Below are 24,582 nucleotides of genomic sequence, written 5' to 3'. Positions count from 1 at the left end.
CATTGGGTTACCTGATATCTGGTTTTTGGTATTTTTGGAAAAACTATAGTATGCTTCATAAAGAAATATGCCTTATTCAAGAAATGATTTATTTTTTAATCAATATTTTGTACTTTTAACAATTATTTGACATGCTTTGACCCTACTTTGGGATATTATGTTGTTTACTGGGCTAATGTAGCTTATTATTATATTTTTTCTATTTTTTAGATCCAGATACATAATTGCTCGGAACTTGGAGAATGCGCTAGATCTTTTAAAGATTCTTTCGGGCATTGGAGTTTTAGTAAGTCTATTTAGAATATTTTATTTGATTTATGTTAGTAGTTTATAATTGTTGACTTATGTCACTTTGAAACTATTGCAAAAATTGTATAAGTTCTTAATTAAATAAATATTTAAAATTATTATTGTTTTGATATGATCTGTAACTTTATATGTTTGTATAGTCTACTATATAAATATGTGGCGTATGTTACATTTTGGGTTCGAGGCATGGTAATTAGTTTATTAGCGTATTCTTCAGGTTGAAGGTCTTTCGAGTCACATGACACACATTTCTCCACCGCCGTAGCTGATATTATATGAGAAAATTATTAGAAAGTGGAATTTGAACTGTGTATTACCTTACAAAAGCATCAGGTTGAAAGGTCAATTCTAAAACAATACACAGAAGAAGACAATGGATTAGATGACGTTCACTTGGTGACAGGTAGGTTACTGCACATTTTGGCAGAACCTTTCACTTGTTTCATTAAGCAAATAAAACTAAGATTAGCTTACAGACATAACAGGGAATCTTTGGCAGCCTTGCAAGTGCTGCGAAATGAAACTATGCAGACTAAAAAGCACCATTCTTGCACCAGCCACCCGACCTACCTATAAGTGCTCACGTAATTTGCTCTCTAGAAGGATACGGAACACTAGATAGGCCTTTACAAAGAGGCTACCTTGTCCACCAACCTTCAAGGTTTTTTCCCGACAATCCAAAAGATATTTCATTAGTCGGACAAGCAGGAATGGCAAATCATCCAAGTATTGATGTTGGACAAGTAAGCACAGGTTCACAACTTTCTACCAAGTCATTTTCCGTAACTTCATAGAAGTCGCTCTCAATTGCCGACTGATCTTGAGGAGAAGAGACTTCGAGGCTAGCGTGGCCATGCTTCTTCGAGAAAGAAAATTCTCGTCTCAACCACATAAATTCTGAGATAATAAAAAGCATGACCTCTTCAAAAAAAAATTTCACTCATTACTCACCTCAAGTTGAGTCCTGGGGAGGTCCAAACTCCAAAGAATCGTCCTTGTACCATGGCAGTGGACCACCGGCAAGTTTGGGAAGGACCATCCTTCCGTAACAACATAGAACCTCACCCAAAATAACTAGCCAAAAGGTATTATTTGGATTCCTTGATCCTGTATAAGTACCCAAGATCTACCCAGCGAATAACCGATGTGGGACTAAACACACGCCCAGAGGTCTCGAGTTCGAACCTCAGGCATCGCGCTGGGAGGGAGGATTATTGGCGAAGGCCTGAGAGGCCGAGTCAACATTGGCGGAGGCCTGAAAGGCCGAGTCAGTCGTACCGCCTGCCAGCATGGATGGCCTCGAGGAGTAGGGTGGAACGCAGGGGCCTATTGGCGAGACCCAGTCGGAGTCCCGGTTGGGCGGGGCTTGGTCGAAATCGACTCGAGGCACTGCTCGGTGCGGTTTAAGAAAATAAAGTTGCGCTTTCACTATCAGCAATTGCTTTTGGTGTAATGGTAGCGCTTGATCCTGACAAATAGTATCAGAGCCGACCTGGCCCATAACCTATGTGGATTAGGGGACACTGCAGCACAGATCTATTGGGACTGACCGCGGGCCAATCGTGGTGTTTGTGATTAGATTTGAATTGATTTGAACCCTTAGCCTGACGAGAACGTCAGAGCTTGAACGGGGGGAGTATGTGAGGATCCGTGCGGGCGTGTGTAGTCCCACATCGGTTATTCGCTGGATAGATCTTGAGTACTTATACAGGATCAAGGAACCCAAATAATAACTTCCGGCTAGCCATTTTGGATGAGGTTCTGGATTGTTACACCTTCTCACAAACATATTTTTTACTAAGCCGAGTTATTCTAATATGGTTCGAGACATAATAAAAAAGAAAGGGTGAATCACTGTAATCTTTTAGGCCAGAAGGCTCGGATATATATTCTAAGCATGTATCTGAGCATGTTCCATGCATGATTAAACTGTAAAATGCATGCTTGACAAAGTAATGGTAAAAATCATATCTTGTTTGTGCTACTGGATTTATGTTTTTATTTTTTTTATCATAGATATAGATAGGATAGAAATTAATTGAAATTTTAGCATTGGCTCGTGAAGAAACTTATATATATATATATATATATATATATATATATATATATATATATATATATATATATATATATATATATATATATATATATATATATATATATATTCGGTAAGAGAAGGAGCCAAAATGTATTACTTACCATCCACGAGAGTCTTGGAAAGGGGGCAGGGCAAGCTGCAAGCAGCTAAAATTTCCGCACCGTTTAGGTTCCACGTCTCTATCACTTTCACAATTCACACCAAGCATGGTCGAGTCCCTTCGTAAGCCGGGAAGACAAATTAACAGCCAGGTCCAACTGGGAGTTGGGCCCGGCGAGATTAACCCCAACTAGCCTTAGACGGGTGAATTTATTGGATGAATCAAGTCGACCACCAGTCCAATCATAAAGAGACATGCACAAGTATATCTATATTGTCTCTTTTTTTTTCTTCTATTTTTTGTTTGTCTGTGTCTATGCGATGTTTTTTTTGTGATAGGATTGATTCATGCTTGAGTTGGTGGGCCTAATCCAACCAATAGATTCTCCAGATCCAACCAATAAATTCTCCATCCGTAGATCTAGCATCTAGGTAATGATCCAATTTACTCGTCTTGTAAAAAGATAAAATATCGCCCTAGAGGCCTCACGATGTTACTTTGCATGATGAAGGCTTGTCGTCAAGCGATTCATGGCGATAGAGATTGAGGGCGACGCAGTGGACCCATTCTGGAGGCACCATTTATTTGTTGTTTATTCGTTGGCGATTTAGAGCACCTGAGCTTAGGTGGAAAGGGCGTTTGCTGCTTTCCGTCCACAAGTAGATGGAAACTTATATTTGTATCTATATATTGGTGTGCCCTTATAGTACTTTTTTTTCATTTTGAAAGGTGAGCCGAAAATAGACACAAAGTTTGGTGGCCTTTAAATCTTTGAGTGGGTAAGATACATTTAAGTCTAGTAACTCAACGATACATTCCATGAAGCTTTCTTTATGGTTTCTCCTGGTAGTTTGGTCTCTTGAAGAAGATGTAATCTCTTCTTGCTGACCTTTTGCTAGGGATTCTCCAAATAAAGTGAAAATTTTGTTTTATCTTTCCCAAAATTAGTTTTTGGCGTGTACGATAGGAATGGCATTTGATTTAATTAGGTGCAAATCAGAACAAAAATCCATCGGCTGATCCATTAAATAATCTAAAAATTTAGACCTGAACCCATTTTTTATATTAAACGAGTAACTCAAGCCAACTTGCATAATTTGTATGATAAATAGGTCAAATAAGATTAAGCGGATTTTAAACAAATTAAATGAACTTAAAGCAAGTTAAGTAGATTTTGGGATTAGATAGATTGGATTAAATGGATCTTAAATAGATTAAGTAGGTTTAAAATAGGTTAAACATGTATGAAACGATTGAGTCTATGACTCCGTTCAACTATTAAACAAGTAAAAATGGGTTAAATATATTAAACTTCGCTCGTTTCATAAATGAGTCCGAGCAAGTTCATCATAGATTATCATCTTTAAATTGTATGAAATATGTGAGTGAAGACATGGATACTTTTGATTAGAGAGAGTAAGAGAGAATGATGGTTGAGATACAAATTTGTGTGTTGAATTTGGGAACCTTAATGTCTTGAAACAAAAAGAAAATTTACTTGTGCAAGCAATTAAATTCGTGTCTACCATGTCCATTTTAATGGGCCTTTCAATTATTTATAGTAATCATTATTTATCATGCCAACAATAGCTTCAACAGTAGCTACTATTTCTAATGAAAGCCATCTCAATGGCTATTTTTGAGTCGAATGAGTAGACCTTGATAACGTCTCTCTCAAGAGAGGGACATCCTATTGTCATTTCTTTATGATCAGACTAGCATATCAATCAATCAGTGTCGATGATTTGTAAGTCTCCTCATAAATATGATTGTCAAAATCATAGCTACAACATTTTTTTCAAATTATTGAATAGTTCTTGATTTTTATCTTAACAAAACAAGTATCCAAACTATTATCTGCAAAAAGACTTATACCATGATTATTCAAGTATTCTCAAATTATACATTGATTTTATGATTTGTTCACAAGTCATTCATGATTAACTTAAGAAATCTTTATACAACACAAACTAATGATCGCGATGCAGATAGTTTTTTTTTTTCCCCTGATGATTTGTTTTTCTTGTCTTTCTTATCTTACTTTGAATTTTATTTCTAGCATAAATGTGCATCATCACTGGACTTTGCGATAATAGACTCACAATGAACATAGAAAGTGAAAGGCTTTGCGGACATAAATACAATGTTTTTCTCACCATCATCCTTAATTGATAAGCAATCTTTTATGGTGATTACTAACCTTTCCATATATTTTTCTTCGACGAAGTCCAAGAATGCTATTGATAAGTAATTTCCTGGACCCTATTGGGTCTTAGCTGTTAGGCCACCATATTATTATTATATCACACACAAGCCGCGGTTCTCCGTCCTCCTCCACAACATTTTCCTTGTCTCAGATTCTCTCCACTTGCTTCCTGATAGGAGCCACGAGAAGCTCATGTTACAATATGATCACGAAGATAGCCATACCGTAACCACATGATTTGATTGTCACCAGGATTAGCCTAGTACCAAATCTAAAAATCGATGTGATGCGATGCTTGTGGACCCCAAGCGGCTCCGAACACAGCAGAGGAGTATTTGTCCTCCTCCGCCGGCAGCCCGAACTCGGCCCCATCCGGTCGCCCAGCGGGGAAGAAACCAAGATTCCCCGGGCCCAATCCTTGGTAATTATCCTCCCGACACTTTTCTCATGCCACCGACAGCTTATCCTTCGCAATCCCACCGTCTCTTTAATCCATGTGATCCCATACTTCGGGGATATCCCACATATGTTCCCGTTATCCTATCCCCCTCCCTCTCGGATTCTCGTCCAACGGTATCCCACTCTTTCTTTAACCATCTGCATCCACGTACCGTCGGGTGAGCTAGAGCCGGGCTCCCGAACGTTAATTTCGGTCCCCACTCCTCTCCCCCCCTTCTTATCCCCTTCCACCTTTCCCTCTGTTCACCCCATCTCCCATCTCCCATCTCTCATTCCTCTCGTCGCAATGGCGGTACCCATTATCGTTTCTTTCCCCTTTTCTTGATTCTCGTCATAGTTTCTTTGAGTTTATCATTTTTTTTCTATGTATGATTTGTTAGCAGGTCTCGTCCATGGGAACCAGGGGCAGTGCTGTGACAGTGCTTTCGATCCTCTTGTTTTCTTTGGCCTTTCCGGTCTCGGCCGATGGCGTGTTCCGGATCGGGCTCAAGAAGAGGGCGCTGGACCAGAACAGCCGCCTCGCGGCCCGGCTCGCGGTGAGGGAGGAGGAGGCGGCAGCGCTGGCCGCCCGGAAATATGGGTATTTTGAGCCGGGGCCGGTGGGACCGGGGGAGGAGGGCAACGTCGTCGCCCTCAAGAACTACATGAACGCCCAGTACTTCGCCGAGATCGGGCTCGGGTCCCCGCCGCAGAACTTCACGGTGATCTTCGACACCGGTAGCTCCAACCTCTGGGTTCCCTCGTCCAAGTGCTACTTCTCGGTGAGCAATCTTTTTGTTCGGTTGTCACAATGCCGGTGGTGATGTCGTTCCTCCAAGAAAATGAGCTTCTTGTTTGGATTGATGTTTTTATAATTCTTTTAAATCAATGATATATGCAGGTTGCTTGCTATTTCCATTCGAAATACAAATCCAGCCTATCGAGCACTTATCAGAAGAATGGTTTGCCTCTCCTTCCTAACGTTCTTTGTTTCTTTTTCCCAACTTTTTTTTAAGCTAGTGTTATTCTTGTTGATTGCATGTTTAATGGGATCAATGGCAGGTTAAGAGTTATACTCAGTGATTTCTTTCTAATACATTAATGTTTGTGTATTAAAAACACAATCACCTTCAGACTTTTAGGGTTGGCGTATATATGGACAAAACACCAACGAGTGGTTGTAGTGTGCTTTCTGTAGGATTGGGTAGATTTTTGTGTCAATTATAGGAAAGTGATTTATGAAAAAAGAAAACAAAAGTAGGCTGTCGGGTATTATCTATGTTGCTTTCAGTTTACAGTGGCCAATTTTGGTTGGAATTGACTGAAGCCAACTGGCATATGATCAAAACCACTTAACCCAATACTGGGTGTCATATGGACTTCTTGTGGTGCAAACAAATCCATCTTACCTGAAACTTGAAACCATGAAATGGATTCATTAAACCTTTCTTTTTAAGATCAGCATGCAAAGCCTTATAAGCTGTTTCAAGATATGCAAAGCTTGAGCTTAATTTCCTGAAAACGAGTTTTGAAGACTTAAGATATCACCACTAAGTAAGATCCCCTCTGCTCTGCTAAACTTCAGAGGCTTATGAGAACTTCAATAATTTTCTTTCAGATAGATTTCATCTGATCAGGATCACAATTATTATATATTTAGAATGGATGCTAGGTGCATAAGTTTACAGCATTAACTATATATTGTGAACATGTTAATGGAACCCAAATGTTATGAAATAGAGGAGTGCCTAAGTACCAATTCTAGATGTTTGACTAAAAATTAATTGGAACAGACAAAGGTATTTTAAGTTCTATGCATTAACATAACCTATTTCCTCCCTATTTATCTCTCTCTCTCTCTCTCTCTCTCTCTCTACACGCACAAGCATCTATATACACATACATATATACATGTATGCATGCATGCAATTACATACAGATATACGTCTATAGACAATCATAAAAATTGAAAATAAATTTAAAGGGACTAAACAAGGACTGGAGTCCTTACATCTACCTTGTCAATATCAGGGTTAACAGAGTAGTGTATATATATTATGGTTTATTATAACCACACAGGAAAAGGAAGCATGCACTTAACCGCAAGCTTGCAGTTCAATAAGCCCTTTGTTGATGGTCTAATCATTGTTATTATTCAAGATTTGTTGATTAAACACAACTGCATGCATGAAAGTTCCTTATCATACTAATACACTATCTTTTGTTTCATCTCACAAGATTTGGTTTTCGACTTTTTCTAAGAACATTTTTGACATTCTGTCTTTTGATCTTTTGAGCAGGGAGGTCTGCGAATATTCACTATGGGACGGGATCAGTATCAGGTTTCTTCAGCCAAGACTATGTTACAGTTGGTGAGCTTACCATCAAGAATCAGGTCTGGAATTTATTTGAAACTCCCTCATATATCATGCGTTTCTCACTTTTAGATATTTTATGGACTGCATATGTCATATAAAAACCTTTTCTCAGGTTTTCATTGAAGCCACTAGAGAGCCAAGTATCACTTTCATGGTTGCAAAATTCGATGGAATACTTGGGCTTGGATTTAAAGAAATCTCAGTTGGAAAAGTGGTGCCTGTATGGTATACAATCATAACTTGTGTACTCATAATTATTTGGTTGTTATGTCATTTTCTTTCTGAACTAAGCTGGAATTAGTGCTTGGTTTGAAATTCCTTTTCTTAGTTAGATTTGGCCAATCATAATTGGTCAAAATAAAAATGATAATTCAAATATTTGGAAAAAAAGGAAAAGCAGAGAACTGGTGAAAGGTAACTAAGTCCTTTATTTTATCAACCTGTGATGGGAAATCACACAGCAGTTCTGCTAGCCCATGCTCTAGCCCATGCAATCCAATGTCTATTCTTCATTTTCTTGTACCTTATGGCTCAAACCTAGTTAGAAATATGTTGATTGTTTTGGATGGTTGCAGGTTGAAACCTGCCAAAGCCTTGGAAAAAAAAAAGTTGAACATGGTAAATAAAGTGTCAGAAAAATCTTTAGTCACATCGGGCAAAATAATTGATTGAGAATAATTAGGTCTTTGAGCATTAGATTGACCATATGTGTGTGTTATGGCTACTTGATGCTTCCTAAGTTGGTAGATCAATAACCATAACCATCAAGCCTTGTCCAACTCTTTGGATGAACTTCATAAATCCTCATTTGCCAATCATTCCTATTACCTATGATGCTATTTCAGGCTTCTCAACCCTTCTCCCACTTCATTGTGCAATTGAGTTAAATACTGGTGTATTGTATGAAGCAGGGGTACCATAGTATTCATGATTTCTTTGGACCTCATGGTTTGACATGCTTTTTCAGTTGTCAACTCAACATTAACCCTCCACATTTTTCATTTGGGCTTGGAATCAGCATCAAGGTCAAATGTGAAAAACATAAACATAAAACAAAGTCTCTATAGATGTAATAATGGAAGATGGTTTCTAGAGTTTACGGAGTCATAATGCATATATCACCCATAACCTCCATTTTACTTTCTTACATTTTCAAGAAAATCCAATAACTTTCATTAACATATGAACTGAGCAACACTGGTACAGTTTTGCTGTTAATGTGCTACAACTTAATCTTTAGTATACAAGAGGTCTCAAAGAATGCATGGGAAAGAACAAACATGGAAATTTTGAAAAAGAAGATGTCGGCCAATACAGACATAAATTATGACATAATTAAAGGAAGAATTTTGTGAGAGAATCTGAAGGAATGAACATAGAGTTTCTCTTAGACTTGACTGATAGTAATTGAGCTTCGAATTACTCCTAATCATATTTTGCAGTTGGAATCCATGCCAATCTAGGTTTATTTTAACCTCTCCATGCATCTTCTGAGGCAGCCATGAGCTATGAAATGCATGAAAGCAGGCCAGGATTGAAAGACATCTTTTTTAGATGGATTTAACTGTTTGTTTATAGAATATATTGATCTTTTGTTCTGAGAATGTGAATAACATCTAAATCTCCAGACTGATTTGGTGTCCCTTTTTCTTTTGGTTATGCAAAACTTGATATTTTTTCATCCTGGAAAAAATCTGTAAACTGTGTTATAGATCAATGTCTGGTCAAACCACATATCTATAGATAAATAAATATTAAAGCAATAATTTGATAAAAAGTTCTAATTGACTGAAAGAATTGATTTCTGGGAAAAAGAATATCACTTGGAAAAGTTGTCTATTCAATGTTGATAACCTGTAGAATTGTTGATTACAAGTGGACTTCAAATGCCCTATAATATGCCTTGTTATGTAATAATGAAAAATTATTTGACACTGCAACCAGTGAATTGTCAACTCTCTTGTTATGCCCTTTCAATTTTCATATGATCAGGAAGGTGTTCTGCAATTCTGGTTTGAAAATTTTAGCACTTCTAGTTTTCAATTCTTGAACTGTTGGCTCTTACAATGGGTGTCCCTTGCAAGATATCAACTTATCATGCCAAGGGGCAGCAATAACACGAATCCTTATTACGGAACTGCTCCTTTGGATTGCTAAGGCTTGATAAGCCCTCTTGTGCATCAAAGTTCTGACAAATGTTTTGCTGCTTTGTTTATGTTTCATGTTCGATGTTTTGTGCTGGGAGATTGAACTTTAAATAATTGTAAATGCTCCATGAACACGAGTCTATGTATAGCTATTTATGCTCATTAGACCAATGAGAGGATCAGAGATATAAGTTTACCAGCTTACTGACTCTCCATTTAACAGGGATAACATGGTTAACCAGAGTCTTGTTAAAGAATCTGTTTTCTCTTTCTGGTTTAACCGGAACACTGAGGATGGGGAGGGAGGTGAAATTATGTTCGGAGGGATGGACCCAAAGCATTATAGGGGTGAACACACATATGTCCCTGTAACTCAGAAAGGCTACTGGCAGGTTGATCACTATTTTTTTTTTCCCCATTAGAACATGATTCATCAAATTTACCCAATCCCTAAATAATTTTTATTAGTACATTGTCATATCATGCCCATTATCCACTTTATTTAACTTCTGCATCTCAAAACTTTTTTGTCGCAGTTTGACATGGGAGATGTCCTCATTGGTGGTCAGACAACTGGTAGTTCATGCTAATTCTCTGATATGCTACCTTTTCTGTTTTGAAGTGTTTTGGTCTACTTAGATGTTCTCTTACACATTCTGATTATGCTTACAACTTGAGTTCCTCAGGATTCTGTGCTGAAGGATGTCAAGCAATTGCAGATTCTGGAACTTCTTTGATTGCTGGTCCAACAGTATGTGTCTATGTTCGGTGGTTATAGCCTCCCTTTGTTTCTTTCAGTTCTTTTTTTTTTATAGTTTTGGTCTTCATGCAAGCATTGATACTTATAACCTGCTTCATATAACCATAAAGGCACTCATCTATAATTTTATCTGTTATTTTAAAATTTACACTTTCATTGCTAGAGCCAAGTCATGTTCATGCCTTACATCATTTAGTACTCCAGAACTCTAATGTTTCATTTAACAAAAATATGATTTTTGTACTTTAACGGGTTAGCTTTCCTTTGGCCAGGGACCTCATTTGGGTACAAGGGGGTGTGATTTATTTAAACCTTCCACTCTAAACACAACGACCATCAACATTCATTACATTTATTATATGTGAAACATGTATGCTTTCTGCCTCCAGGATGACAATACAGTACGTAGCTATTGAAATCTGTCTGTCTGTCTCTGTCTTATCAGCGTGTGTGCATGTGTCTGGTAACGTACAATAACAAGACAGATATATCAGTAAATTGTCTTCATGATACATTCACCTTTGGTAGAACTGCAATAACATAATTTTCCCCCTTATTTTGCCAAACTCTGGTGATATATCACTTCTGCTAGAGCAATTTAACTTGTTACAGCATAAAACATACATGTTCTGTAAAAAAAAAATCAACAGCAATGATTTGTTATCCCCTTGATGCATTCAACTTGTTCTGCGGCATGAATTTGTCTAAAGATTACTACCGTGTTCATAATGGATATGACTTTATCTGTCAGAGGTCTGCATACTTGTATTAATGCTCTTGATTCAAAGTGGTGGACCATGTTCATAAAGAAAATAGTAAGATTCTGAGCTGTTTGATACAAGTTTAGAATGTTGTACGTATCTATTTGGGCTATGTTCATAGTGCCACTCATTGCCCTTTTATGTAACACTGAGTGTTCATCTTTGTACGTTCGCTCTTATTTCTGTTACTCCTTTCTTTATTTGGTGTTAAGTAAATGATGCCTGCAGACTCTTTTAAAACACCATAATATTTTCCAATGCTACATAGTCACACAAGCATTTGATGTTGATTTGACGGTGAATATTCATATTTCATAGAAACTTCTGGAGGAAGACATTATCAGAGACAGGGAAAATGAGAGATATCGAAGGTCTGAAAGAAGAGAACAGAGAGGAAAGTTCATTAATGTGTTGAAGATTTCAGGGAGGAAAAAATCAAAATAAAAAAATAGCAGAATCTCAGAAATAACTAGCAATAATTTTTTAAGTTATGCAAAAATATATGTCTTTGTTTCAGTAGATAACTTGTTCAGATTCCCTTGAGTAAACAACAGAACAGTCTTTTTCCTCATAATTCTGTCTGTTGTTGATTGGCAGTATCATGGCTCTGTTGTCTTTAGTTTTCATATTACTGTATGTCTTTCCATCACATCTCATGCTGATTTCTGGTCAAACATGCAGTTATTTGGAACCAAACGTCGTCATTTGGCTGAGGCGTTGCTTTTGTTGTTTGATCATCTTTTAATTGTGATCTTCTGTGAAATATTCTTTGCAGACCATCATTGCAGAAGTTAATCAAAAAATTGGAGCTGCTGGTATCGTTAGCCAACAATGCAAAGCTGTGGTCTCACAATATGGGGAAAAGATTATGGAAATGCTGATGGAAAAGGTCTTTTATGATATTTGCTGTTATATAAATCTTTTAGACTGATATTGTCATACTCATGTACAGCAGTATTTGCTACACAACAAGGTTTGTTGATATCTTTTTTGTTATAAAAATAACATTGCAGGAAGAGCCTGCAAAAATTTGTTCTCGGATTGGGCTGTGTGCCTTTGATGGAACTCGTGGAGTTAGGTTAGAAGTCAATCATTAAAATAATCTTCATTTATCTTTCTTTCAGCATGTGCCTTTTTTATTGTACTTCAATTTACATAATTGTTTACACTTTTTGCTTAATTTTATCTCTGTCTACACAGCATGGGCATTAAGAGCATGGTGAATGGCAAAAGAGACAGATCAACTGGTGGTCTGGGGGATGGTATGTGCTCATATTGTGAGATGGCAGTTGTATGGATGCAAAGTCAGCTTGTGCAGAACCAGACACTTGAACAGGTGTTGAACTACATCAGTGAGGTAAAGTTACTTTCCAAAGTGTGTAAGTAAGAGTTTCTTTTTTTTATTTTTATTTTCATTATCTTGAATTACATGCAGCTATGTGAGCGACTGCCTAGTCCCATGGGGGAATCTGCTGTAGACTGTAATAGCCTCTCATCCATGCCTACTGTTTCTTTCACTATTGGTGGCAAAATATTTGACCTGAAACCAGAGCAGGTACATTGTGCTGTATTTTATCACCTAGTAATTTTAAGTCTACTTTATGTTTTACAAGTAGTGGCATTGCAAAAAAGTGTTGAAGTTGCATCTGGAATGCTCATTAATAAGACAATGGGCCAGACCATACATATTCTTTTTGATAGACTGTTTTTGGATTCGTGGGCTTTTCTTCTTTTATTACTAGCACATCATGGTTAAGCATTTAATTTTCACTTTATGTACTGTAGTTCAAATTTCCTGAAGGCCCTTGTTATTTTGGAACAAAGTTTCTACTAGCTTGTCTTTGGGCTGAGATTCTTCCAAGCGAACTTAAGTGAAATCTACAGCAAAAGAACAGAAAAATGTGTTTTCCAATGTTGAAAACCGAAAAGATTCTGTGTTTATGTTATCCTGGCTAGACAGAATTGTTTGGTCTTTAGTTTTTGAATCAAATAACTAGATACTAAAAGACTATTTCAGGTGACTCTTTATTTTCCATAATCTTGATAGAGCATGATCTACATTCATGTTATTTTGTCAAGATAGAAACAATATGAGTCATGCTGCTCTACCATCCATCCTTCCCTACAAAGTTTATCAGTTACTGGAGATGAGATTGCTACTGGAACTTCTCTTTGAGGCCTTAACTTCGGGTTTTGTAAATCTATTAGAACATGATGGCCTGGTGTAAGATCCAGGCCTTCGCTTGGCTTATGAAGTAGTGCTTAGCTCATGTCCTTCACCATGATTATCTTAAAGGGGGTTGCAACACCGATGCAGTCTATTGTATGTTATTTTGATAAGACCATCTTTATCTTTTGAACATGCTGTCCATCAATAAGAAGTTGGATTCAAAGTGAAGTGGATGGATTTTGCTCTTAAGTAAAACCACGGGAACAACTTTGATGGAGTGTGGGGCTGCCAAGGGGAAAAATAGGAATTTGAAGTATCTGGTTTATTTTTCTTGAGAAGAAAGTATTTTGTTTTGTTAATCCTTGTGTCATGTAAGACTGGTCCTAGGTAGGTTGAGGTGGGTTGGTAAACAGATCTGCAAGAACAAAAATGAACAGGAGAAGGTTGGGAAAATAGTTTGCTAGTTGGCTTGTGGAATCCTTATAACTAACGGATGTAGGTGGGTTCCAGTTTTTACCTGGCTTATGATGCCTATAGATTGATAGTGATGTGGTAGACTATGGGATTAGAGAAGGAAACTCAACCTTCGCCAGAATCTAGGACATTGTTGTAGGCATCCCATGCACCACATTGATTCTTTGCCATGCAGGGGTTTCCTTCTCTATCTGATACCCAACATTTTAATTGTAAAAGATGAACCTTATGAAGAATGCCATGGATGACACATGTTCCAAAGCTTCCATGTCAGTAGCCAGATACCAACATGGATTTTTGAGAATTATCTGGATGACCTTTGTTAGCCTTTACAGCCAATGAAAAAAATGAAAAATTAAAGTTTGGTTCAAGATTCAATTCCTAGTGAAAGGTTTAAGCTACTTGTGCTGGAAACTCAAGTATTTGTCAACTCAAGATTCTGTGGTTGCTGTTTGGTCATTACAGTTATTTGTCAACTCAAGTATCTTAACATTTGAAAAAAAAGTGCCGATGTTGGCACTTTTTGTTGACGATGGCATGACACATTGAACTGTAGTGTTCATCCATGTGTTCTTGTGCCCTGCCGTGTCTAGTGTGTTCAATATTGCAGACACTTTCACAAACCTAAAAAGTGGAGTTTCCACGTAACATGGAGTTCTTTCCCTATAACCCCCTTTCTGTTGAATGCCCTCCATCTTGAGCAGAAAAATGAGGTTTTGGGGTCATATGGGGAAAAACCTGTTTTGAGTGCTTCTATAGTTGGTGAGATAAGATGTATACGGTGAATGTTGTATATGTTAGAAAATAATAGCCCGAGTGTTCCGTAGACCATGATTTAGGTTGAAGAGCAGCTTGGGAAGATTTACAGTAGTGGTATGCATGACATGATGACGTGGCCTAAGTCATGCTCAAATATTAGCTATAAAGAACAATAGTTGTTGGATTTTTGATTGTCGAGAGAAAGAAAAGCCAAAGCCTTTTTTAAAAATATTATTCGACCAATCTGAGTAATTGCCTCATGTTAGTTGTACATGTGACTAGTTTCATATATGAAGATGCTTCCTTCTAAAATCTAAGCACAATTAATCTCAGACATCTTGCGACTGTTTTGCCTCAAGCTGCCTATATGTTTTTTAAGGGGAATACATGCAGTGCCCTGAAAAACAGGGTAGTTTGTAGAACACCCCTTTTTCTTCAAGTGCTTTTTTTTAAAAAAAAATAAAAGATTGGTAATTCATGTATTGTGTTATAACAGCAGTCTCTTTGATGGACACCATTTCGAGATACGTTTGATGATGACCAATATGTTTTAGGTCAATGCTGCCATGAATGGCTTGTAATAATCTGTCCCCTCACCATTTTTTCTGGTCTTTCTTATTGGGTGCAGTACATTCTGAAAGTAGGTGATGGAAGTTCAGCCCAGTGCATCAGTGGATTTACTGCCTTGGATGTACCTCAGGGTCCCCTCTGGTATAAATAAACTGCCATTGCTTTACTGTCCTTTATTTCTTGTTGGTTGCGGTAAGTTTCTCATGCGAGTACTGTACATGCTGCAGGATATTGGGTGATGTCTTCATGGGAGCGTATCACACTGTTTTTGACTATGGTCAGCAGAGAGTTGGATTTGCTGAAGCAGCACAGATATGAGCAGTTTACTCTTTCATATATAAAACTTTGTCTTGTTTATGTATCGCATCACCATCCCATGAATGTAAATATATTCTGACCTAGGATATATATACTTTGTGATCATACATGCACCTAGACTTTTGATCCTACGTCAACTGATCGGTACTCATGTAAAAGCAATATTCCTGCATATGTGTAGTAGGAAGTATGCGTATGTTGGTTGTCAATCTATTTTCCTTGTGATTATGGACTATGGTGCATTGCTTTGGATTCTGGATTTATCTCCCCAGCCGCCCACATCCATCAGACTATTTTTCACTTCTCAAACTTTTTTCCTCAAACTTGCTTGCTGATCATTTTCATCACAAGGAAAATCTCATTTTGGAAGTTAGAGATCGAGGTGGCTACCCTGAAGAGGGTTGTGTGTTTCTTCCTCATCTTGTAGCTGTCAAGGCCGAGTAGCTACTACCTACTTGTTCAATTATATTACATTTCTTGCTACCAGTTGTGTCTTCAATAAATGGTCCATATCATAATTTAGTGCCTAGCAAATCAAGTGAATTCACCAGTAATCTACTTCTCCAGTATCTGAATTATGAAACTCAGATAAGTTGATGTGAAATGCAATGTTTGATGGTATTTGAGCTATTAAAAAACATCCAATTACTTAATGACAAGGAATTTAGCAAAAAGTTTGATGGTATTTGATTTTTTTTAAAAAAAAACTCAATTACTTGCAGACTAGAAATTTGATTGTGTTAGTTATAATGGAAGCAGCATGTTAGTCATAGATAAAAGCGAATGTCCATCCGAAATGTATCTGTGGACTATGATATGAATTGTGCTTGCGTCATTTGTGCTGGCATGTATCTGCAGCACATCATCTTTTTCTTTTTCGTACTGACATGCTCTAGATAAAATCAATGGCAAGATAAGAAAATTCGTATTGCCCTTCCTCAAAAAATGGTGCTACAACTGTTTACAATCGATTGCATGTCCTTAATTGACCTTGAGTTGATGAAGGTAAGTGAGTCTCCCACGTTGAAGTTGGGGATGAAATCCAACCAAAGCGTCCGATATCCTTTGAATACAAAAAACAATCACATGATCTTGAGTGGTGTTTAAGCTTTGAGTATCTAGCTTGTGTGAAGCTCAAGTCTAGTTCTAGGCCTAACTACGCTCTACTAGGCCACCAACTAAGATCCAGCAGCTGATAGCCACATTGTTGTCCTTTCTTGTATCTTTGGCACGAAAGAATGATTTAATTTTTTTTCAGCGATGTCAACCGTTGAATAGCGTAATGGATGCTTCAAGAGCTATGCTGGTAGATGGAAGAAAAAAATGAAGTACTTTAAGATCTGTATAATATGATACCCAATAGTTGATGCCGCAAAAGAAGATCAATCATGTGGGAAAGAGACAACCTGAACCCTTCATAGATCATGCAGAGCACAGAATAGGCAACTGATAACCTCAACACGAGGACAGTCTAGTCATTGAAATACTAGCACCCAGTTTATCCTCCTTCATATACCAGTTAGCTTCAAGGTGAATCTGGTAGGCTGTCTTGGTCCCACATTGGTGTGGACCCGAGTCTATCTATTAAAGCACCACACCTACCCTTCCCACAGTGTCTTAGGCTTTCATTTGACTAAGACGGATCGATGAACCAAGCAGGATGGTTTACCACGACAAGGCTCCTACGATGGCAAGAAAGAGAATGGGAAAGGAGGTCATGCAAACAGCCACCGAGCCACGTCTGGTCCCTTCTCCAAAGAAAAATAAAGAAGAGAAAAAGGAAAAGGCAAAAGGGAAGTATTCTATGCAAGGATAAATCCGAAAGAGGAGAAGTCGGCAGAGTGGGCTCGTTATAGTTTGTTTCATGCCTTTACGTGTTTTTTCTAGGAAGCCTCTATGAATGGCATGATCATCTCCTTTCTTTTTGTTACCAATTAAACCTGTTGTCATGGCGGCGTCTTAAACCATTAAACGTCTCTGCTATCGTAATTCAAATGTTTGTAAATTGCTTGTTTGGGAATCCCGATACAAGGACACTCCATTCTTAAATAAATATATCTCTTTGGGGTGCTCTTTTACGTCCACAAAGATAGTATATATACAGAGAAGTGGATGGAATCTCAAAAAGATGAGACCGGATGCATGCATCAATTCCTGCTGCAACTTCCTCTTAAATAAACCACGTGCGAGTGCTAGTATCTATACGGATTGCTGTGAATTTACTGGGACCAGTATCAAGATCGGTGAATAAAGAGAAAAGTGACCCAGGTCAATATCTTAAAGGAATGGTCAGTCGACATGCATGGCTTGGAGTTGGAAAAAAGCCTAATAAGAATTCAACATCAGAACCTTGGTCTAACGAAGAAATAGCCAAGAGAGCTTGGCGACCAACTACGTACGTGGGAGCCTAACTTTGTGGTAGTGTCGCGCATGCAAGAAGACAAATATATTAGCGGCTGAAATCTTAGACCATCTCTCTATGGGCTATAGTCTAAAACAATGTCCCCAGAGTCGCAATAAGGAGCCTCTAGTTTACCACGAGACACACACACAGAGAGAGAGAGAGAGAGTTTGCTAACAACGTGGAGAAGGGACAAGACAAGTGTGCCTTTATGCTGACCGTAGGAGGAGAAACGGTGGTTATCTCTAAGCTGATTGGTCTCCAACTCTCAAAGAGACTGGACCGAAAGGGAGAAAAAAGTTTCGAGTGGTGCCCAGCTTTCATAAAGTTGTGGGGGTGGACGGTTTGAAACGCGGGGAAAGCGTTTAGAAAAGGGAGGGGGGCCGCGGGGGGGTAATTGTATCGGTACCCCTGGTCCCTCATCTTTTAAATTCCAGACGACTAGTTGACAACTTTGGGTCATCGATGCCTTGCTTGCAGGAAGAAACTTTGGACAACCGGATGGAATAATATTTATATCAACAAATATAGTAGGTAGAAGGGAAGAAGCTGGAAACGTGAGAAAAGAGTCCTGCATGAGCGGGGAATAATAAACGGTGGAAGGGAAAGCAGCTCTTCGTCCGTTTCCCACTTCGTAGCCAATGGCACAACGGTGGGTCGTTTTAACTCCATTCCATTGCCAAACTGGGAGGGCATCGTATTGCGTGCTTTTGGTAGCAAAATAAAAAGGTCGCCCGATAGCCTGACTCCAGGCGTACTAAGATTGGCAGCCATGACTTCATTGCTATATCAATAAGGAGAAGGACAACACGCCATCAAAAAAATAATTTAATTTGATACCGTAGAAGTGCTGCCGGTAGTAATAGGAACCGTGGTAGTGAGGATAATGAAAGTGATAGTGATTATAATGGATTGGCTGGCTAGAGCCCGCAACTTAAATTGTGATGGAGGAGTATATATTCCCGCAATGCTGTACATGCATAAATGATATAACAACACTAGTAATCGTGATTAGAAGCAACCATAATGATAATGATATCATAATAATGGATGAGGTGGCTATTGTCGAGAATAGAGAGGGGGATAGGCAAAAAGTATTTGTAAGCCCAAAATGTACTGTGAGGATTCATAAGAAAAAGTATTTAGTCCCGCATCTGTTACGTAATAGATTTCGGATACTTATATATATATAGTGTTATGGGGGAATTGAGCCGCCATGCCCCACGTGATCGGCACGCGTATCCAGGAAAGCTACAGCTGCCCTATGATCCAGCACTCCGACCCCGAGTCGGACCTCCTCGGCTCCGCAGCCCGACCCCGGGTCGGCTGCCCTATGATCCAGCACTCCGACTCCGAGTCGGACCTCCTCGGCTCCGCAGCCCGACCCCGGGTCGGCTGTCCTATGATCCAGCACTCCGACCCCGAGTCGGACCTCCTCGGCTTCGCAGCCCGACCCCGGGTCGGCTGCCCTATGATCCAGCATTCCGACCCCGAGTCGGAGATCTTTTGATAACGACAGGCTATTCTCCAGAGGCACGCCGCGGCCTCCTGCTCCACTACTCCCTGCAACGGCTGTACCCGATGCTGCCCACGATCTCCTGTATCAACCGTACAAAGCGGAGCTCCACTACGCCCTGCCATGACCGTACCCAGCGCTGCTCCACGACGCCCCGTAACGGCCATGTCAGTGGCCATTCTATCGTGCCCCACGACGACAAACCCCCCTGAGAGACCTCCCAGCCAGGTATATATGCGGCTGGGGGGAGGAGGGGGGGGGGTAAGCAATACCTCCCAGAGCACTCTCTCCCACTTGTGATTATCATCTCTCCTCCTCCAATCTCCTCTGACTTGACCGTCGGAGGGCCATCACCACCCTGGTGGTGGTGCAAGGCTTGTTTGCAGGTTCCTTGGCGGAAGGTGGAGCGCAACCAGCACCAACCAAGACAACTCAGGCGGAACCCCGTTCACACCGTCGTGTCAATCGTTCTCGGTTTGGACCACCAGCAACAGTTGGCGCTAGAGGAAGGGCCGAATCTCAGAACGATCGTAATGGCACGGCGAGGTGGTCGCGGAGCTTCCAATGCTTCCGGTCGCGGAGCCTCTCGCGCCTCTGGCCGGGAGGCTGCTGCGTCCCCAACACACTCTCAGCAGCATTCCACCGCTTCTCCTCCCATTCAGACGGTCGAACCTGCTCAGTTCGACCAGCTAGCCCAGCAGGTTCGCACCCTCGCGGAGGCAGTGCAGAATCTGCAGGGTGTGATCTCTCGGGTGCCGCAGCGGGCTCAGGAGCCGCTGCTCCCCGAGCACTCGCCTCTTCCTCACAACCCGCGCTCCTTCCTCTCCCATGGAGAGGAGCGCCGGCGCGGGGAGGATTCTCGAGTGCGGTCCATTCTGCCAGGACCTTCTCATCGGAGCTGCGCGGGGTACGAGAGGCGGACCCGGGCGTGTTCTCAGACACCCCAGTCCTCGAGGGGCCCGCACTCCAGTCGGTCCCCCTCGCGCCGCTCCTTGTCTCCCACCCACCGGTCGCGCTCCCTGGACCGGCGGGTGGACGATCTCCACAGACAGCTCCAGGTCCTGAAGGGCCACTCCAAAGATCCCTTCGCCGACTTGGAAATCTCCTCCCAGCCGGCGCTTGCCTCAAGGATCCTGCGAACCCTAAACCCGCCGGGATTCAAAATGCCGGCGATCGAACCCTACGACGGGGCGGCGGACCCACGGGACCACGTGGAGAGTTTCAGGACTCTTATGCTCCTCCATGGAGCATCGGATCCTCTCCTCTGCAAGGCCTTCCCGGCGACCCTCCGCGGCCCGGCAAGGGCGTGGTTCGCCGGCCTGGAGGCTAATTCCATCCAGTCCTTCCACCAGTTCACCCGTCTCTTCATCAGCCATTTCGCCGTCAGTAGCCGGCGAAGACTGGTCTCCGACTCCCTCTTCGATGTCCGGCAGAACGAGGGAGAGAGCCTGCGGGATTATCTCACCCGCTTCAACAAGGCAACACTGGAGGTCCGGAATTTGAGCCAGGAGGTGGCTCTCTCAGCCCTGAAGCGAGGCTTCCGGAAGGGCAGACTCACCTTCTCCCTGGACAAACGCCTGCCGCGGAGCTTTCCGGAGCTGTTGTCTCGGGCAAACCAGTATGCAGACGCCGAGGAGGCAGCCTCCCACCGGAACAAGGAGGCCGTCGAGGCCCCTCTAAAGCCCGGGAAGAAAAGGCGAAAAGAGGCACCCCAGAGGAGGAGCCCGACGCCTCAACGCCGGCGCAGAAGCCCGTCACCAGCAAGGAACCACGGCGCCACACGCCCTCGTTCTCCGCACCGACGCTTCAACCGGTACACCCCACTCCTGGCCCCCCGGGCCCAGATCCTCATGGAGGTCAAGGGGCGGGAGGACCTCCCGGTCCCGAGGCAGATGAAGAAGATCCCTGGGAGGAAGCCTTCTCGGGCGTACTGTGAGTACCACCGAGACCACGGCCACGATACCGAAGACTGCTTCCAGCTTCGGGACGAGATCGAGGCTCTCATTCGCCGAGGGCGTCTCGGTCGATATGTAAACGACCGACGTCCCCCCGCAGACCCGCGTCCAGCCGACCCGGCCCCTCAGGAGCCTCGGGAGCAGAATCGACCCGTTGCGGGAGTGATCCACACCATCACTGGGGGCTGCTCTCGGCCCGTGAGGAACGCAGGGGGCTCGGCGGAAGTATCAGGAGTGGCCGTCGCGAAGAGGCAGCGGGTCGGAAATGTAATCACTTTTTGTGATGAAGATGTAAAGGGGGTTCAGACTCCCCACGATGACGCCATGGTGATCTCTCTCACTATGGCGGACTATGATGTAAGGCGTGTTCTTGTGGATAGTGGAAGCTCAGCTGATATTTTGTATTACGAGGCCTTCCAAAAGATGGGCTTTTCCCGACAATTGTTGCACAAAACATCCACCCCCCTCATAGGATTCACTGGAGACGCTATCTCGGCCGAAGGTGTCATCGAGCTGCCTGTGACTGCGGGCATTGCACCCGCAGAAGCCACGGTGCGGCTCGGGTTCTTGGTCGTCCGTGTCCCCTCGGCCTACAACGCTATCCTCGGACGACCCGAACTGAACGCCCTTCGCGCGGTGGTTTCTACCTACCATTTGCTCATGCGGTTCCCCACAGCGGCCGGGATTGGAGAGGTCCGAGGTGACCAGCCGACCGCACGGCAGTGTTTCCTAGCAACTCTCAAAGGGAAGAAGCCCATGGAGGCCCTAAGCGTCGAGTCACTTGACGCCAGAGACGAAGTGGCCTTGCGGCACGGGGAGCCGGCCGAGGGCGTAATCGAAGTTCCCCTCGAAGAAGGCCGCCCGGACCGCACGGTCCGGGTCGGTGCCAACCTCGACTTGGAAGCTCGGCTCCGGTTAGTGGAATTCCTCCGAGCCAATGCAGATGTGTTTGCCTGGTCGGCGGCCGATGTACCTGGGATCGACCCGGAGGTCGTTTCTCACGCCCTCAACGTCGACCCGACCCACCGACCAGTAAAGCAAAAGAAGAGACACTGTGCCCCGGATCGGATCCGGGTGGTCGACCAGGAGGTAGACAAACTCTTGGAGGCAGGTTTCATAAGAGAGGTGAGCTACCCCGAGTGGCTGGCAAACGTCGTACTTGTCCGGAAGGCGAGCGGGAAGTGGAGGATGTGCGTCGACTACACCGACCTGAACAAGGCGTGCCCCAAGGATAGCTTTCCGCTTCCACGGATAGACCAACTGGTCGACGCGACTTCCGGATATCAGCTACTGTCTTTTATGGACGCCTTCTCCGGCTACAACCAAATAATGATGGCTCCACAGGACGAGGAGAAAACTGCCTTCATAACAGACCGGGGGCTGTACTGTTACAAGGTAATGCCCTTCGGTCTGAAGAACGCTGGCGCCACTTACCAGCGCCTCGTCAATAAAATCTTCAAGAAGCAGATCGGCCGGAATATGGAGGTGTACGTGGACGATATGCTGGTAAAAAGCCGCCATGCAGACCAGCACATTGCAGATTTGGAGGAGACTTTCACCACCTTGCGAAAGTTTCGCATGAAGCTAAACCCAGCGAAGTGCGCTTTTGGTGCTTCGGCCGGGAGGTTCCTCGGTTTCATTGTCAACCAGCGCGGGATCGAGGCCAACCCGGACAAGATCAAAGCCATCCAAGATATGTCCCCTCCGACCAAAGTGAAGGAGGTTCAGGAGCTCGCTGGAAGGGTCGCCGCGCTCGGACGATTTGTGGCAAAGTCGGCCGAACGCTGCCAACCATTCTTCAAGGTGTTGAAGCGCCCAAAAGACTTCCTCTGGACGGCCGAATGTCATGCGGCGTTCGACCAGCTCAAGGAGTACATGGCGTCTCCTCCCCTGCTGTCCAAGCCGCAAGAGGGGGAGATGCTCTACCTTTACCTGGCGGTCTCCCCAACCGCAGTCAGCGCAGTACTGGTTCGGGAAGAGGCAAGACTTCAGAAGCCTGTATACTACATCAGCCGAGTCCTCCGGGATGCCGAGACGCGGTACACGAAGGCTGAGAAGATCGCCTTCGCGCTGCTGACTGCGACCAGGAGGCTTCGCCCCTATTTCCAGGCTCATTCTGTCACCCTTTTGACCGATCAACCACTGCGGCAGATTCTCAGCAATCCAGAGAATGTGGGACGGCTGGTGAAGTGGGCAGTAGAACTTGGTGAGTTCGACATCCGCTACCAGCCCCGACCAGCCATCAAGGCCCAGGTGCTCGCGGACTTTCTCGCTGAGTGCACTGTGCAGGAGGCGGAACCTAAGCCGCCGGAGACACCCAGCCTCGATCTCCCGATCTGGACGCTCCACATTGACGGGTCGTCGAACCCTGAAGGTGGAGGGGCTGGGCTGGTCCTCACCAATCCCGATGGAGTAATAGCCGAGTATGCCTTGAGGTTCGGATTTCCAGTGACCAACAATGAGGCGGAGTACGAGGCCCTAGTCGCGGGACTCAAACTCGCCAAGGAGCTCGGCATCCGGCGTCTGAAAGTCTTCACCGACTCCCAGCTGGTGGTCGGGCAGGTTCGAGGGGAGTTCGAGGCGCGGAGCCCGACCATGCAGAGCTACGTCCGGAAGGTGCAAACACTCATTTCCGACCTCGGCAGTGTTGACATTCAGCAGGTCCCGAGGAGCGAAAATGCCAGGGCCGACAGGTTGTCCCGCCTAGTGGACGCAGACGCGCACAGCTTGTCGAGGGCAATCTACCTGGAGACCCTGGATGCCCCGAGCATTGACGGGGCTGGAGCGGTGATGGCAATTGATCCGGAGCCGTCTTGGATGGACCCGCTCGTCGCCTACCTCGCCGAAGGAATCCTCCCTGAAGACGAAGATCAGGCCCGGCGGCTTGTAAAGAAGTCCGCCCACTACGTACTTTATGAAGGGAGGCTGTATCGGACCTCGTTTACCGCCCCCCTCTTAAGGTGCCTCCGCCCCGCGGAAGCGGCCTACGCCCTCGGCGAAGTCCACGAAGGCATCTGCGGATCGCACTTGGGGGCTAGGTCCTTGGCGCATAAGATCATGAGGCAAGGCTACTATTGGCCGACCTTGTTGGAGGACTCGAAGGACCACGTGCGGAAATGCGACGCCTGCCAGCGCCACGCCAACGTCCAGAGAGTCCCCTCTGTCCCCTTGGCGCCAATCACCGCGCCCTGGCCCTTCGCACAGTGGGGAATGGATATCCTC

General features: G+C 43.3%; 1 protein-coding gene across 3 annotated transcripts; it reads left to right on the top strand.

Moving 5' to 3' along the window:
• The first annotated feature begins 4,989 nt into the window (after nt 1-4,989).
• On the top strand, nt 4,990-15,740 carry LOC103703338 (aspartic proteinase oryzasin-1-like). Of its 3 annotated transcripts, none has more exons than XM_026803084.2 (14): nt 4,990-5,286; nt 5,556-5,933; nt 6,053-6,113; nt 7,452-7,546; nt 7,642-7,754; nt 9,900-10,068; nt 10,213-10,252; nt 10,363-10,427; nt 11,973-12,086; nt 12,211-12,275; nt 12,398-12,554; nt 12,633-12,752; nt 15,229-15,311; nt 15,398-15,740. In XM_026803084.2, the coding sequence occupies exons 1-14, from the start codon at nt 5,005-5,007 to the stop codon at nt 15,486-15,488; spliced, it is 1,833 nt and encodes a 610-aa protein (XP_026658885.1). In that variant the 5' UTR covers nt 4,990-5,004; the 3' UTR covers nt 15,489-15,740. The 3 variants fall into 3 exon arrangements, with proteins under 3 accessions (XP_026658885.1, XP_008784384.1, XP_026658886.1); XM_008786162.3 differs by having other exon boundaries at nt 5,248-5,464; XM_026803085.2 differs by having other exon boundaries at nt 5,259-5,330.
• Nucleotides 15,741-24,582: the final 8,842 nt, after the last annotated feature.

The sequence above is a fragment of the Phoenix dactylifera genome, chromosome 8 (assembly GCF_009389715.1).
Source record: "Phoenix dactylifera cultivar Barhee BC4 chromosome 8, palm_55x_up_171113_PBpolish2nd_filt_p, whole genome shotgun sequence".
NCBI classification, from domain to species: Eukaryota; Viridiplantae; Streptophyta; class Magnoliopsida; order Arecales; family Arecaceae; genus Phoenix; species Phoenix dactylifera.
The sequence above is the reverse complement of the archived record's forward strand: the minus strand, read 5'-3'. Positions and strand labels throughout refer to the sequence as shown.

What these genes read in the sequence shown, in the direction of transcription:
- LOC103703338 (XM_026803084.2), top strand. Translation starts at nt 5,005, where the DNA reads ATGCTTGTGGACCCCAAGCGGCTCCGAACACAGCAGAGGAGTATTTGT. An exon ending in TTGACCTGAAACCAGAGCAG is followed by an intron (nt 12,753 to 15,228) that starts GTACATTGTGCT and finishes TATTGGGTGCAG; the next exon opens with TACATTCTGAAAGTAGGTGA. An exon ending in GTACCTCAGGGTCCCCTCTG is followed by an intron (nt 15,312 to 15,397) that starts GTATAAATAAAC and finishes TACATGCTGCAG; the next exon opens with GATATTGGGTGATGTCTTCA.